The following is a 17,258-nucleotide window of genomic DNA, read 5'->3' as shown; positions in this document are numbered from 1 at the left end:
CCAGAGCCCAGTGAAGAAGGTTTACGTAGGTCAGCTGTGACGTGCTGCCACCTCTGAGCCGGGTGCTGATGGATTTCATAAGGTGGAGCTTTCTGTGACAATGAGCGCTGCTAAGGGCAAAATGCCTGATGGAAGTTGGCTCAAGAAAGACTCAGAAGAGATGCATTGAACACAGCTTCGACAACTGGAGGAGTTTTGCTGTAAAGAGGAACCAAGAAACAGTGTGGTGGCTGGAGGAAGAACTGGGTCAAGGCATGATGTCTTGTTTATTTTAAGATGAATGAGCTCAGTTTTTGAATAACATCCAAACTCTACTTCCTTTCTTCTGCTTATTGCTGGTACTGTGTCTTTCATGCAGCGATGTCCCATTTGTACCTGTCTGTTTTATCACTATATGAGTTTTAGAGTACAGGTTCCCCCAAAATTATTGCTAGAATTTTAACTAGAATTGCATTAAAGTTTTTGATTGATGTGAAGGGAATCGTCATCCATGAATATGAGTGCTTTATTTATTTGAATCTTCTTTTGTGTCTTCTAGTACAGTTTAAATTTTCTCTCTGAAATCCTTGTGGCCTTAAAGAATTCCTAGATGTCCTTTTGATTTTGTTGCTATTATAAATAGGGCTGTCTTTTCTCTTATTTTCTTCTTGATTATTGCTGATTTATGAGGATATTAATTTTCTCTAAATTGGTCTTAAATCGATCAGTCTTTCTAAGTTCTTGTTAATTTCAGTATTGGTTTCCTTCAGGTATGATGATGTACATAAAAATCCTATTATGTGCCAGAATGGCTTTTTTCTCTTTCTTTCCTAGTTCTTAAACATCTTGGTTCTTTTTCTTCTTATCACTTTCACTTGGTTCTATAATGCTGGGTTAATTAATAACAGCAGTGTAGCTGGATTCATAAACAGAGATGAGACACTAAGGCCTTTAACAGGAAGCAGTCTTCTATTATTATTATTATTATTATTATTATTATTATTCTGGCATAAGGCTCAGTTGGATTCAAGTTCAGAAAGACTGAGCCCTGAACAAAGAGGGGTATTTTCGTATATTTCTTTTTAGTTTCTTTTTCTCCCATATATGATTACATACCTACATTTGATTGGATATTCTAATGATAACATGGCAGCTATAGGAATTGATACAATATTGTGCATGCATATATAGTTATTGATAATGTTTAGCTTCCTGTAATATACCTAATATTACTTCCAAACACATACTAAGCTGTGCTGTCTGGCATGGGCTAACACCAGCGCTCTGTGCTGACAAGTAGAAGTTGAAACCATCACAAGAAAGTAGATAATGACTACATTCCATTCCTAGGATAACTTTCTTTTTTTCTTTTTCTGTTTCTATTTTGGGAAGTCCTCCACCACAGCAGATACACTTGTCTTCCTAATTCCCAATACAGAGCATTTATTCATTAAGTACGAACACTATTTAGGTTTTAGGTGCATGGCTTTTACCAGATTATTCCTAGATTTGGAGACCTGGTTTTAAGAAAACATAGATAGGTCTTAAACTTTATCAGAGTATTTTCAAACTTAGAAATTTCATACATTTGTCTCATGACTGAATTACGTCAATAGATTTTCTGATGTTAAACTGTCCTTACATTCCTGAGAAAACCTCTGCTTGATTACAATTTATCTTTCTACAGTTAGATTTACTTAGCTAATATTTTAATTTGAAAGTTTTTATAAATTATTTTTTTTGAAAGAGACAGAGACCTTCTATCTGCTGTTCACTCCCCAAATTCCATACAAAATGCCTGGAACTCAATCCAGGTCTCCCACATGGTGGCAAGGACCCAAGTAATTGAGCCATCACTCCTGCTTCCCAGGGTGCACATTAGCAGGAAGCTAGAATGGGAGCAGAGACCCCAACCCAGGCACTCTGATATGGGATATGGTAGCCCAAGTGGCATCTTAATCTCTGGACCACCAGCCCACCCCAATTGGGCTTTTTGTAGCTATATTTATAACTTATATGTACCTGTGATATTATTATACCCCCCCCCCCTTTTTTTTGGACAGGCAGAGTTAGTGAGAGAGAGAGAGAAAGGTCTTCCTTTCCGTTGGTTCACCCCCCAAATGGCTGCTGCGACCGTGCTGCGCCAATCCGAAGCCAGGAGCCAGGTGCTTCCTCCTGGTCTCCCATGCGGGTGCAGGGCCTAAGCACTTGATCCATCCTCCACTGCCTTCCTGGGCCACAGCAGAGAGCTGGACTGGAAGAGGAGCAACCGGGACAGAACCGGCGCCCCAACTGGGACTAGAACCCGGGGTACTGGCGCCGCAGGCGGAGGATTAGCCTAGTGAGCCGCAGTGCCAGCCTATACCCCTTTTTTTAACTTGAGGGTTTTTTGGTTGTTTTCTTCTTCTTTTTTTTTTTAACGAAAGAGTCCTCTTTCTTTTTTCTTTCTTTTTTTCTTAATAAGTCTTTGTGTTTTTTTTTTATTTATTTGACAGAGTTAGAGAGAGGGAGAGAGAGAAAGGTCTTCCTTTCCGTTGGTTCACCCCCCAAATGGCCGCTGCGACCGTGCTGCGCCAATCCGAAGCCAGGAGCCAGGTGCTTCCTCCTGGTCTCCCATGTGGGTGCAGGGCCTAAGCACTTGGTCCATCCTCCACTGCCTTCCTGGGCCACAGCAGAGAGCTGGACTGGAAGAGGAGCAACTGGGACAGAACCGGCGCCCCAACTGGGACTAGAACCCGGGGTACTGGCGCCGCAGGCGGAGGATTAGCCTAGTGAGCCGCAGTGCCAGCCTATACCCCTTTTTTTAACTTGAGGGTTTTTTGGTTGTTTTCTTCTTCTTTTTTTTTTTAACGAAAGAGTCCTCTTTCTTTTTTCTTTCTTTTTTTCTTAAGTCTTTGTGTTTTTTTTTTTTTTTATTTATTTGACAGAGTTAGAGAGAGGGAGAGAGAGAAAGATCTTCCTTCCATTGGTTCACCCCCCAAATGCCTGCTTCTGCCGGGGCTACGCCAATCCGAAGCCAGGAACCAGGTGCTTCCTCCTGGTCTCCCATGCGGGTGCAGGGCCCAAGCACTTGGGCCATCCTCCACTGCACTCCCTGGCCACAGCAGAGAGCTGGACTGGAAGAGGAACAACTGGGACTAGAACCCAGTGTCCATATGGGATGCTGGTGCTGCAGGCGGAGGATTAACCAAGTGAGCCACGGCGCCGGTCCCAGTTGTTTTCTGTTTTTTAAGATTTATTTATGTGACTGACAGAGATGGAGATCTTGCATGTGCTGGTTCTAAATGGCTGCAGGTGTCAGGTCTAGCCCAAGCCAAAGCCAGTAGCCTAGGACTCCATCAGGTCTCCTATGTAGTTGGGCCGTCTCTCATTGCTTTCCCAGGCACATTAACAGGGAGCTGAATCAGAAGCAGAGCAGCTCAGACTGGAACCAGCACTCAGATGTGGGATGCCAGCATCACAGACACAGCTTAAACCATACACCACAGTATTGACCCCTGTACCACTGTTAAGTAATGTGGGAATCAGTGTTATGGGAACTTCAAAAAATGATTTGGCCATTTCTGCTCTGCTTTGTGGAACCACTGAGACCAGGTTTGATTATTTCTTTTTTCTTTCTTTTTTTAAAAATTTATTTATTTTATTGAAAGGCAGAGTTACAGAGAGGCAGAGGTAGAGAGAGAGGTCTTCCACCCGCTGGTTCATTCCCCAAGGGTCAAGAGCTGGGCGGACCTGAAGCCAGGAGCCTGGAACTTCTTCTGGGTCTCTCACGTCTCAGCCCTCCACTGCTTTCCCAGGCACATTAACAGGGAGCTGGATTGGAAGTGGAGCAGCCAGTACTCCACCCAGAGCCCATATGAGATGCTGGCACTGCAGGTGGTGGCTTTACCACTATGCCACAGTGCTGGTCCCTGATTAGTTCTTAAAAGTTGGGCAGGGCCACTCTCTAGGTTTGGGGCCTTTGGGTAGTGATAGTCTGTGATGATCTCTCTTGTGTGTATATTATCTCCCCATTTTCTTTCTTTTCCCTCCCTCCCTCCCTCCCTCCCTCTCTCTCTCTCTCTTTCTTTCTTTCTTTTTTCTTTCTGTTTTCATTATAATCTTCCAGAATTTTCCCTAGCACATTCTTTTTTTGACAGGTTTGGTTTTGTGCATTCTTATCTGTTTGTTTTCTTTCTATTTTTTCTTTATTTTTGTATACTTTTATTTCACTGGATTGTATCTTATTTTCAGCTTCTTAGAGTTAGTTTAATTTTATTTCTTATTTTCCAATCAATATAGTAAAGGTAAACATTTTTAGAGGCAGTTTACTTCTTAGTAAGTTTTTAAGATTTCCTGTAATCAGTGATTCCCTGCTTTCATCTCTGAAATAGTGGGAGAGGGAATCAGCAGCGTGTGCCAGGTTGACTGTATCAGAAACTTGAACATGGCCCAGATTCAGCAGACATAATTGTTGGTTTCTGGCTGTCTCCCCAGATTGTGAGCATACAGCCCCTGGCTGCCTTTTTGATTGCTCTGTCCCTGGTGCTTAGCCTAGTGCTCAGTATTTATTTACTCATGTGGATAAAGTGATGCTTACCAAAGTTTTTCTGTAAAGAGCTTCTAAGTTTCTGAACTTGAGCTACAATTCTGTGTCCATTTTACGTTAAGCACCTCTGACATTCGACATGTGAGCAGTCAGACACAAGACATTCTGTTTCATTCCCAGCAGCCTGTTCCACCTAGCACGTGAGATGAGCCCTTTTGATCAAAGCCCGAGATAGCTTTGGGCTTCATGTACCTTGTAGATATTAGGAAAATCAAGGCTATTTGATTCAGGTGAAGTGCTATTTGAAAAGCAGTTTTTAAAGTTCTGCCCTGAGAGTACATGCCCTGAAAGAGAATGATAATTCTTGGTGTGGGGTTTAACACCTCAGAATCCACATCGCGTGGTTTCTGTGTTAGTGAAAGAACTGATCCAGAAGGCTCTCCCACATTCTGAGACTCCACAGTTCAAATGGACCTGTAGCCTGTGTTCATGAGAGATCCTAGCACGAGGCGTACGCTTAAAGAAAGAAGACACTGATTAACGAAGTCTAAGGGCGGTTTGCACCAAGGTGAGATTGGCTTCCCACTGCACGTGGTTCATAGCACGCGGCAGCCGTTCTGTGAAGCTTGCCGAGTCCTAACCTGGGACAGCTCAGATGTGCCGCCTGGTGCTTTCTGTGTCGTTTTGTTCTGAGAGAAAGACAAATCTTTCTGAGTAAGCCTGAGGAGCAGTCATTACGTTCAACTTCAGAAAGACAGTCACCATTTGTGTCTCAGGACAGAGGCCAGAACCAAACAGTACTTTGTATTGTAGGCTAACATGGAGTTTAAATAGACTTGACTGCGTGGGATGGCATACAGTTTTCATGACACCTGTAAATCATTGTAAAATACAGTGTTTTACCGTAAAGAAACCTGTCGTTCTCCCTGAGAAACCACCTCTCTCTGTGCTGTTGATCCTGAGAAAGAAGAAAGTAATCTTAATCCAAGTAGAATTAAACGTGTAAATAAGAAAGAAATTTTTAAGTCTAAGTGTACAGCTGCTGGTGGTCAAAAACGAAATGTTTTCAGTATCAGAAATCATTTCTAATTTATGAGAGACAAAATACAACTAAAGGTTAGATAAAGCAAGGAAACACAATCTTATAAATTGGAGTTGAGTCCATAAAGGAATCAAACAGAATAAATAATAGAAAATGATGGAGCGGACCTTAGACCTTTCCCTAACATAGGTGGTGAGGGAGACCCCTCAGGAGGGCAGCCCTGGAGCCGGGACCAGGCACGTGCAGTGCGCAAAGGAAAGAATAGAGTGGGGAGCTAGAGGGCAGATGGGTGGGGCCAGCAGGGAGATGAGGGGAAGGAGGCGTACCTTGCTGGGCTGGCCAGGCAGGCAAAGGGGGTGTGTAGACGTCCAGGCTCCATGTAGGTGGCCAGGTGTCCTCCTTGTCTTGCACTCACAGAAGACGTCGATGTTGTTTTCCCCTCTTGTTGGAGTTGGAATTCCACTGAACGATGCTTCCCGCAGCCGCAGGTTTCTTTAGCATTCAGCAAGCCCTGACAGCTTAGACTTGACTTCTGTCTGTGAGTTATTTCTGGGCCTGGAAGGGATTCACGGATATGCGTGTGTTTCCTTCCGCAGCATTTCTGGATTGAGAGTGATGGGGGAATCCTTTTCTCCTGCGTTTCACCTGCATCTGGAGGAGAGCACTGGGTCTCGAGAGAAGGATGTTAAACTGCTTCAGGAAATCGTAAATCAGGTAGGTATCAGTGACTCCAGGAAACCTTCCTGTTTCTGTCCTCACTCCGAGCAGTGGTTGGTTGGTTGGTTTTATAAATCTTCATTTGTCTATTTGGGAGACAGACTTTCATCTGCTGGTTCAATCTCCAGATGCCCACAACAGCCACAGTTGGGTCCAGTCAGCCCTAGCAACCAGGAGCTCAACCCAGGTCTCCCCGCTGGGTGGTAAGAACTCAGCCACTTCAGCCGTCTCCACTGACTCACAGGGTCTGCAGTAGCAGAAAGCTGGAGTCAGCAGTGGGAGCCAAGGCTTGAACCCAGGTACTCCAGTGTGGGACCAGGGCACCTTAACCATCGTGTCAAACGTCTGCCTCCTTGAGCACTTCATTTTTTAACCTCGTTTTTAAGAAACACACCTTTGTCCTTAGAAATAGTGTGTGACTGAAGTTGCTGTCCTGAGGCTCAGGGTCCCTCAGGGCGCCCAGCTCTGCGCAGCCGAGCTCACAGCATCCCCGTAGGAACAGGCTGTGGCCTTTCCACAGTGTCAGTTTTCAGCTCCCACTGAAGTTGCTGCACCCAGTGCCACATTGTACCTAAATACACCTGACTTCTACTCTGAACATCATGAGCTAGCAGAAAGCTCCCTCCCTGTAAACAAGGCCAGGCTTTGGGGCATACAGGAGGGGAAGCAGTGGGAATTGCTTGTATTCCTGGACAGCAGGCCGAGTTGGGGAATCTCCAGCGTTCTCAGAGATGGCCTGTTAACTGTCGTCCTGCCGTCGTGACACTCCTAATCGAAAAGGAAGCTTCACTTGAGACATTGTTAAAGAATTCTTTATCTTCTGAAAACTGTTTTCCTTCTAATGACAACGTCATTGTTGAATGTGTCAGAGACTTGCCTGTTTCTGTCCATGGCACTTCCTGTCACCATGGCTGCTCTAAGTGCAGATGACCTCTGGTTGCATGGCCTGCCTCAGCTTCCCTCTGTCCTACAGTGTTTGAGCCACGTAATCTGGAAAAATGGATCCATGGAGACTTGTATACAGCTGGTGGCCTTCTTACACTCTCTTACTCTCTTATTCTCACATCCAAAAACCAAAGCTGGAAACACTCAGACCCTGAGAGTCCTCGTTAAGGAGAGTAGGAACAATCAAGCTGCAGTGACTAGGCTTGTGGTGGGAGGAGATGTCACAGTGCTTCTCAGACCCAGCTCTGCAGGCATGACGGTAGCAGGCCCTCCTTAAAGATCCAAAATGTGCCGCTCCTCCCTTTGCCCTCAGTGCTTTTATTCCCATGTTGCTTACGTACCCACAAACACATGAGTAAATACAGCATCATTGTGATGAGGGTTCTTACACAAAAGTAAAACCAAAACAAGCTTCTAAGTTCAATACAAACTGAATGGACAAGCAGTGGATTCATGGTGTAATGTTGTAACAGGTAGTTTGGACTTTGAGTGAAACTCCCTGGGGCCATGCTGGCAGTGTGGGTAGCAGGCACTGGTAAACTGCAGCTCTGTCCTGTGTTGGATTCTTCCCATGGCTCCATCCTCCTCCCTCAGACTCCCGTCTCCCTCAGATTGCCCCAGAATAGGTCTGCACGTACGTCACGTTGTGAGACATGGCCGCCTCTGTGTACCATGCGTCAGTCCCATATGGAATCCACTGTACCCTCTCTTCATTGGAGAGCAGTGTAACTCCGTTGTTCCCGAGAGACCAGTCAGCACCCACACGTTTGCATCCTCAGTGAAAAGAGAAGTTGCACATTCATGAGGACAGTCAGAGCCCAGAGCCCTCCCTGTGGCCCCAGTTGGGTGCTGGCTGTCGGCATTCACCTGGAGGGTCTAGAAAGGAGAGAATGGGCAGGAGGGGATGGGTAGTGGGGAAGTGCGGGGACAAAGCACTCTAGAAACTCTTGGTGCTGTGGTGCAGCGGGTTAACGCCCTGGTCTGAAGCACCAGCATCCCATATGGGCGCCGGTTCTAGTCCCGGCTGTTCCTCTTCTGATCCAGCTCTCTGCTATGGCCTGGGAAAGCAGTGAAAAATGGCCCAGGTCCTTGGGCCCCTGCACCTGTGTGGGAGACCTGGAGGAAGCTCCTGGCTTCTAGCTTTGGATTGATGTAGCTCTGGCTGTTGCGACCATCTGGGGAGTGAATCAGTGGATGGAAGACCTCTCTCTCAGTCTCTACCTCTCTCTGTAACTCTGTTTCAAATAAATAAAATAAAAATCTAAAAAAATTTAAAAATAAATAAAAAAGTAGAAAGAAAACAGAAAAATCTCACCATTGCTTTGCATAATCATAGCTTCCATCTTTAAAAAAATTTCTTTTTAGCAATTTTATTTATTTTTTTGAGAAGTAGAGTTACAGACAGGGAGAAGGAGAGACAGAGATAAAGGTCTTCCACCCGCTGGTTCACTCCCCAAAATGTGGCCGCAGTGGAGCTAGGCCGATCCGAAGCCAGGAGCTTCTTCCAGGTCTCCTACACAGGTGTAGGGGCCCAGACACTTGGGCGGTCCCCTGCTGTCCTAGGCCATATGCAGAAAGCTGGAAAAGAAGAGGAACAGCTGGGACACAAACCTGTGCCCATTTGGAATACGGCACCCAGGCAGAATCTTAGCCTACTACACTACAGTGCTGGCCCCTAAAAATTGTTGTTTTTTTTTTTTTTTTTTTTTTTTTTTAAATTGATTTATTTGAAAGGCAGGAAGAGAGAGGGAGAGAGAGTTTCCATCTGCTGGTTCAGGCCCCAAATGGTAACAACAGCCAAGCTAAAACCAGAGACCTGGAGCTCCATCCGGGTCTCCCACATGGGTGGCAGGGCCCCAAGCACTTGGGCCATCTTCCACTGCTTCCCTAGGCCATAGCAGAGAGCCAAATCGAAAGTGGAGCAGCCGGGACTCGAACTGGTGCCCACATGGGATGCCAGGTCTGCCGGAGGTGAGTTTACCTACTATACCACAGCGCTGGCCTTGACTTTTTTTTTCTTTTTAAAGATATAATTCACATACTATAAAAGTCGCTTATTGGAAAGTGTGCAGCTCAGTGGTTTTCAGTATACTCACAAGGTTGTGCAACCATCACAAATTCCAAGACATTTTTATCACCCCAAAACAAACCTACATAGCCTGTTACCTTGCTCTGGGTGTTATGCTTTATTTGTTTGTTTGTTTGTTTTTAGGTAGAGAGTGTTCTTATTTAAAAAAGAACAAGGTTGAATGGTGGTTAAGTGTGAGAAAGATGGGCAGAAATTTATCAGGACAGAGTCTTGGACCAGATGTAACACCTGGAACTCATCGTTGCTGTACGTGGTAGACAGACAGCAGTTTACCTCGGAAGTGACGCTGCTGGTGTGAGTCTGAAGTCCAGTTCAGTTCCTGCTTGGCCCGCAGGGCTGTGCTCATGCTGTTTCCCCGTGCTGTAAGCCTCGTCTCTCCGCAGTGGTGGCCAGTGTCTAGAAATGCAGCTGCGGAGTGGGTGTTTGTACTTGAGGTTGAGACACCCTGTCCACAGTCGGGTCAGTCCCCAGCTCCTGCTCTGACTCCTGCTTCCTGCAGGCCCTGGGAGCCAGTGGTGATGGCTCAAGTAGCTTGGCCATGGCCAGCCTCAGCCATTGAGGTCATTTGGAAAGTGAACCAGTAAAAGGGAGCTCTAGCTTTGTGTCTCTGCCTCTCAAATAAGTAAATGAATGACGTGTCTTAAGTGCAGCCTCAGTGGGGCAGCCGTGTCTCCAGGGCAGTCACGTGGGGCTTCCAGTGACTGGTGGGTGCCCAGCATGGACGTGCCTGTCCCTGCAGGATGTTTTGTGGAGAGTGGGCACTGGCGGGCGTTAGGAGACGGTGTTGTAGTTCTGACTTCTGGCAGATACATGCTGGGGAAGGTGAGTGAAGACTGTTGAGGGACTGCAGCATAGCTTCCTGGTTTACTTACCGCAGTGTCTGAACTTCCTGCTGCCAATGTATTCCTTTTTCTTCATACAGTGCATGAACAGAAGTATTGCATTAACTCAGGCACGCTACTTGGACAAAGAAGAGAAGTGCCTCCCTCCTCCGAGGTTGGTTGACATTAAAATAGGACTTTACCTTTTTTCCCTACCTTAAACTCTGTAGGAAATTATGTTTTGAACAATTTTGAAAAACTATCACAGAATAAGAAAGAATGTCCTATAAGTATAGTACATTACCTGTTTTCATTCTTAACCCAAGTGTTTTCACATTTTAGCATCCAGCCCCACAGGACCCACTGTGCACCCTCCAGTTAGCTCAGTGAAATGCCTGGAGTCCCAAGAATGAGTGGGAACAAGTGAGGGTCGCGTCAGCTGACCTCTCCCGTGTCCTGAGGGAGGCATGTCCCTTGCCAGCACTCTCACTCTCTGCCCCTGAGGACAGCGTGCAGGAAAGGGATGGCAACCTAGATGTGGTTGCCACACCACCTCTGCTGGCCATGTGTGCAAACACCGAACAAGGCGGGCTTGGGGAGATCTAGAGTCGGCGGTGTGCACTGGCTGTGAAAGGCAGTGAGGAAGCCTGGGTTCTGTCCTCAAAGCGCTTGCTGGCAGACGCCCAGATGGCACTGGGGAAAGGACCTGACTTTCCAACCTCAGGAACAGAGGTGCAGTACGGGTCACTGCCACCAGAAGTGTGCTCATGGCAGGGGCCAGGCAGCAGAGCAGGTGCCTGGGACAGCTGCTCACCTCCACCACGGTGGTGAGAAAGCTGCCACAGCATGGGGTGAATTAATGGGCAAGGTGAGCTCCTCGTAGTCACGGCTGGCTGAGCTGTGGTCTTCTCACTTGATAACTGTGGCCTTGCACTTTCAGCATTAGGGTCGTGGTCACAGTGGAGCAGACAGAGGACGAGCTGGAGAGAGCTGCAGCCACCATCAAGGAGGTGGCCCAGGCTGTCCTGCTTTAGGCCGAGCGCAGCCCTGGTGGCTCTTACCACACGACATGCAGAAGAACAGAGACCTCCCACAGGCCGAGGAAAGCCCTAAGGAGAACTCCAGGGTGTTTGACAGGATTATCACCAGACAAGTGCATATGGACCAAACGTGTGCCCAGGAGAAGCAGCTGATTATTTTTAAAAAGAAAACACGTCTAAAAACCCAGGAACTGATTTTTTTTTTTAAAGAGGACAGCTAATGACAGCATATAACATGTATGTAAATTGTGCTCTTTAGTACTGTTTAAAACCTTTATTACCCTCGTATGCTTTTCACTGTCACTGTTTAAAACTGGAGCCTCAGTCTGTCTCCCTGCCTCCTGCTGGGAATGATTCTGTATGCACTCCAGAGACTGCCCAGGGGAGTGACCGTGCGGCAGCAGAGCCAGGAGGATGCTCACTCCTGGTGCCGAAGGTGGAACCGAAGATCTGACCCAGCCGCGTCACGTGAACCGAAAACCACGTAAAGGAGCACTTTGCTATGGGATTACTACGGACTTTTCATTAGATTTGATTCCTAGAATTTTTATATACACTAAATATTAATGTGACACCATTTCTAATCTACGCATTCCTAACCAGAGAATATTCATTATAATTTCTACATAAGCAATAATTTAAATCAAATCTTATTTTAATATGATTGACCTTTGCACTTACATGTTGACTTCTAATCTGTTTTAAGAAGGTTATCATGTTGATCCCAAGAAGAGAAACTATATCCTGGGTATCTTAGGGTACCTCAGAGGTGTTTCTTTTATAGAGAGATGGATTGCCTCAGGATGTATAACCATAGGCTTTGCCTAAGCTAAAAGAAATGAGAACTTTCTTTTCAGCCTATGAATTCCAAACATATAAGAAAGATGTAAAGTCACTAAAAAGTTAACTGTTTAAGCTGTGCTTTAGCTATCTGTTTTTTCTTTAGCAAATCAAGTTGAGTGGGTGAAGATTTGTGATACGTGCTATAAAAATTTTGCATAAATATTACACCATTATTCCTTCTTTTATTAAAGATAGAGGAATAAAATTATAAAAGAAGTCATTTTTATAATCTGTATTCACATTAACAAGAGGTCGTCACCATCTTTTTAAATAACATCATTTTTTAATGTTCAGTTTCTGTTCTTGAGTTATTTTATTCGTATGTGCCTTGTGATTGCTGCTGCTTTAAAGGATACAGTACTCTAGGGATGTGAATCTGTGTTTGTTTTTTAATGAAATAAACCTGCATTCCTGATGATCAATCTATTTGCATATGTAATATATTCAGCAGAATGTTTAAGCACTTTTGCAAACCTGGGCCAGTGTTCTTTTTGGTTTTTTTTAGAAAGTAATTTACTTTTTTAAGTCCCTTACTTGATATCTAAAGAAAGAATTAAAAAATATCTGAAGTTTCCCGCATTGCTACTGACTTAAGCATTAGTCATAAATACCTGTTATTTTTATAAACAGACAATAACTTTAGCTTCTTTAATAATACTTACAATGTCAGGTAGTATCTAGATGTTGATTATTGCTTTTAAGGACATGAGAAGTTTCTGGGGAAGATCATGGAGCAGCCTGCTCTATTTTACTTTCGGTAAGTGTATTAAAACTGTGGAGCCCTTTCTCTCTGTCTCTCTCTCTCACTGTCCACTCTGCCTATCAAAAAAAATTAAAATTAAAATTAAAAAAAAAAAAAGGCCGGTGCCGCGGCTCACTAGGCTAATCCTCCGCCTTGCGGCGCCGGCACACCAGGTTCTAGTCCCGGTCGGGGCGCTGGATTCTGTCCCGGTTGCCCCTCTTCCAGGCCAGCTCTCTGCTGTGGCCCGGGAATGCAGTGGAGGATGGCCCAAGTGCTTGGGCCCTGCACCCCATGGGAGACCAGGATAAGCACCTGGCTCCTGCCATCGGATCAGCGTGATGTGCCGGCCGCGGCAGTCATTGGAGGGTGAACCAACGGCAAAGGAAGACCTTTCTCTCTGTCTCTCTCTCTCTCACTGTCCACTCTGCCTGTCCAAAAAAAAAAAAAAAACTGGAGCGACCACAGACGAGTAATAAAGACCACACACACAAATCACTAAAAGATAACATTTGGATCAAACTGAGGCAGAGTGCTGAGGACCGTTGTCAGATCTGACGCAGGCTCCACGCTTCTGTGTTACAAAGCATGACAAGGCTCTGGAGCTGTCAGCGACCCCGTGTGTAAAAAGGTAGAAGTCTGGGGTGTGCAGTGTGTAACCCATTTCCACTCAACACAGCTGCCCACGGGGAGCAAGGACCCTCATGGCTGCTCGCTCGGTACTATCTACAGCCAGATTCCAGCTCTGCAAAACAGGAGCTTTGAGGCAAGTTGAAACAGAAAAAATGCAGAACTGCACTGATTGTACTGTGTCCGTTGGTTGTGTGTGCCACGGTAAGACTCTGCTGTCTCTGATGTGCTCTCAGTTGTAATATGGACTGCAGTATCAGAGTGTGCAAAAGGCGCTTCTGAAAACCTGTGCAGACAGACTGATCTGCTGTGTGAGCCTCGTGCCGTCTTTCCTCGTGGACAGAAAGCTTGAGTCCCGGAAGATGGAGATGTCCAGGGCTAACGGTAGCCACCTACAGTGACTGTCTCCCTACGTCTTCCCAGAAACAGTCTCCTTACTGGTGACATCAAACCAAAACCGCCACACCTGCCACCTGCAGGGCGGGTTCCTGCTCAAAGACTGCTGCTGTCTCCTTCCTGGCTGCGTGGGGGAGGAAGAGCGATCAGAATGGGAAAACACCGTCGCCACAGCAGCCAGCCGCGGAAGCAGCATTTTCCAGGATTCAAAGGAAAAACGCGAATAAAGGAATTTATCCTGAAGCCATCTTTCTAATAACAAGATTACAGAAAAGCAGTTTACAGTGAGAACTCTAGACAGTCTCTTCTTTTTTTTTTTTTGGACAGGCAGAGTAGACAGTGAGAGAGAGAGACAAAGGTCTTCCTTTTGCCGTTGGTTCACCCTCCAATGGCCACCGCGGCCAGCGCACCACGCTGATCCGAAGCCAGGAGCCAGGTGCTTCTCCTGGTCTCCCATGGGGTGCAGGGCCCAAGCACTTGGGCCATCCTCCACTGCCTTCCCGGGCCACAGCAGAGAGCTGGCCTGGAAGAGGGGCAACCGGGACAGAATCCGGCGCCCCGACCAGGACTAGAACCCGGTGTGCCGGCGCCGCAAGGCAGAGGATTAGCCTAGTGAGCCGCGGTGCCAGCCCGACAGTCTCTTCTTACAGAGTCCTCCTTCTTAAGAATCTACTTAAGAGACTGAATCTAATCAAGAAGTAACAAAATTTCATCAAAAGGACCATTGGGGGCATGAAAATAATTAGAATAAAATATGGAGACAAGTGGAAAAATAGGAGGTAAAATGTTACACACTGACATAACATTACTAATACATGGGAGAAGAGAGGAGGAGCAGAAGAAGCCCACCTATGGTGCAGGGAATAGGTGGAGTGGAGGGTAAGGGTGTCAGCTGGAAGGTTAACTAAGAAAAGGGGGATTAAGGATGTCGTGAGGGGCCTTTGTTGTAAAGATAACTAGTGTATCAAATACTAATCAACCTAAATTTATAAAAAGCAAAATAAGACCTTGATGAGGCATTGGGAGCTGGGGAGGGGATAACAAGACCAAAATACAGCAAAATAGCATGAGTTGAAACCAAGCACAGTAATCACACAAATAGATGTACACACACCTAATGTCTACTCCAGTGAAAAGTTTTCATAACAGTTCATACAGCAAAAGACAGCTGCTCTGTTCAGCAGGAGAGACACCCAAAATCAATGGCAAGCTGAAGTGGAATCACACAAGGTAGAAGTCAAGCCAGACGACCTTAAGCGTGTACTTCTAAAGGACAAGATTCAAAATAGTGACAATTATGAATAGTTATGCTCTAAATATCACAACAACTCACATTCCCAATGCTGCTGCAGCACATTCAAGGGAAAGTAGAGCACACTTGGGGGTTTGAGCTTGTAGTCAGAAAAATCAAGTGGGCAAAAAATACTTAGGGCTATAGATGACATGAGCAATGAAACAAGATTACAAGGCAGTAGATCAACTTTTACCCTGTGTATGTGCGGTGTGTGTGTGTGGTTTATCAATACACACCCCAGATACTACAGAACAGAACTAAGAATTTCACAGATACTGGTCCACAGCAAGCATGAATCCGTTTCTTTTTTCTTTTTAATATTTTATTTATTTATTTGAGAGGCAGAGTTACAGACAGTGAGAGAGTGAGGCAGAGAGAAAGGTCTTCCATCGCTGGTTCACTCCCCCAAATGGCCGCTATAGCCGGAGCTACGCCGATCCGAAGCCAGGAACCAGGAGTTTCTTCCGGGTCTCCCACATGGGTGCAGGGGTCCAAGGACTTGGGGCATCTTCTACTGCTTTCCCAGGCCACAGCAGAGAGCTGGATCGGAAGAGGAGCAGCCGGGACTAGAACCGGCGCCCATATGGGATGCCGGCACTGCAGGCAGAGGATTAACCTACTGCACTAAGGCACCAGCCCCATGAATCCGTTTCTTAGCTGGTTCTCAAAAATGAAAAAGTGCAACTTGCGGAGGAGGGGAGGGGAAAGCAAGTCAATGGAAACTCTCTGTTGTCACCAGATACTGGATTTGGGAAGAAAAAAAAAAAGATTTTTGAAACAGCTATTCCAACTATGACCCCAACTGTAGGAAACCCTGTTAGTAAATTTAGAAGTGTGACAACAGCAAATAATCTTAACCAAGATAGAAATTACTTAAAGAAAAATTCACTCAAAGGAACACAGCACAGAACCAAGGCACTTGGAGACAGATCCATAGCAAATAGCCAATCTGGAGAGAGTGTGATGACTGAAGAAGCATGAATGGAGCATCCGAGACCCAGTGGGCAGTGCCTGGCTCAACGCCACATTTGGGACAGCAAAGGCAGGTGGCAGATAAACGCAGAAAATATATATATATATTTTTTTGGACAGGCAGAGTTAGACAAAGAAAATATTTTTGAACAAAATAGAGTCCCAGAACTTCCCAAACTTGATTTAAAAAAAATAAATAAATAAAGGCTCAACAACAACAAGTTGGGTAAACATACAGAGATTTATACCTAGGCACATTTTAGTCAAAATGTTGAAAGATAAAGAGAAAAATCTTAAAAGGGAGAGAGGAATGACTCACTGTATATGTGGACCACACGATTAACAATGATTTTTTCATCAGAAGTAAGAAAGCAGAATGCAGTGAACAAACGTATTTGAAGTGCTGGCAGAAAGACCCTTGGCAACCAAGAATTCCATATCCAGCAAAATAATCCTTCTAAAATGAAAATGAAAAATAAGCATTCCTAGGAAAACAAAGAGAATTCATTGCAAGCAGACATGCCTAGTAAGAACCTTGGTAGTCACGCCTTGACCCTGGTTGCATTCCAACAGCTCCAAGGGGTGCCTAAAAACAGATAATCTGCAACCTTATATGTACTGTGGTTTCTCTGTGCATACACACCTCTGATAAAGTTTAATTTACAAATTAGCTATCGTAAAAGATTAACAATAAAATAGAGTAACTCATGCCGCTGTGATAGAGCATTCTACAATGCCCATTTGATGAGATGAAGTATGAATGACAATAGGCATTGTGGTGTAGCATTGGGCAGGTAGGCTACCGTAAAGGGTGACTTGAACACAGTCACTGAGACATCTGACAACTGATGACTAACGAGCGTGTGAGTAGTCTATACAGTGTGAATGTGGTGGACAAGGGTGTGCAGGAGATAGTGAGGATGGGACTCCATTTTGCCACAGTCAGAATGACATGCAACTTAAAACGCAGACGTTTCCACCTGGAATTTTTCATCTAAAGTGTTTGGACTGCTGTTGACCACATGTCCCTGACCCTGCAGAAGGTGAAACCACGTTCGAGGAGAAAGGCACCTGTACAGAAATGGTTACAGGTGTGCGTCATGATGGGACCATTCACCACGTGCCAATGTTCATCAACGGGAACTGATCGCAAGCCCAGAAACAAAGCCGTGTTCAGTTTCACAGTCTCATCACTCGCCACAGAGTCATTTACAGCTAAGAAG

The 17,258-nt window shown here is 45.5% G+C and overlaps 1 protein-coding gene across 5 annotated transcripts in view; it reads left to right on the top strand.

Moving 5' to 3' along the window:
* SPTLC1 (serine palmitoyltransferase long chain base subunit 1) overlaps window positions 1-12,426 on the top strand; it is a 55,396-nt gene extending 42,970 nt beyond the window's left edge. For 4 of the 5 annotated variants that reach the window (XM_008257928.4, XM_070049467.1, XM_070049472.1 and 1 more), the window contains 3 exons: window positions 6,146-6,263; window positions 10,223-10,296; window positions 11,062-12,426. In XM_008257928.4, the coding sequence (XP_008256150.2) occupies window positions 6,146-6,263; window positions 10,223-10,296; window positions 11,062-11,155 (286 nt within the window). In that variant the 3' untranslated portion in view covers window positions 11,156-12,426. The remainder of the gene's footprint in view (window positions 1-6,145; window positions 6,264-10,222; window positions 10,297-11,061) is intronic. The other variant, XM_008257932.4, reaches the window with a different exon arrangement.
* Window positions 12,427-17,258: the final 4,832 nt, after the last annotated feature.

The sequence above is a fragment of the Oryctolagus cuniculus genome, chromosome 1, assembly GCF_964237555.1.
Source record: "Oryctolagus cuniculus chromosome 1, mOryCun1.1, whole genome shotgun sequence".
NCBI lineage: Eukaryota > Metazoa > Chordata > Mammalia > Lagomorpha > Leporidae > Oryctolagus > Oryctolagus cuniculus.
The sequence above is the reverse complement of the archived record's forward strand: the minus strand, read 5'-3'. Positions and strand labels throughout refer to the sequence as shown.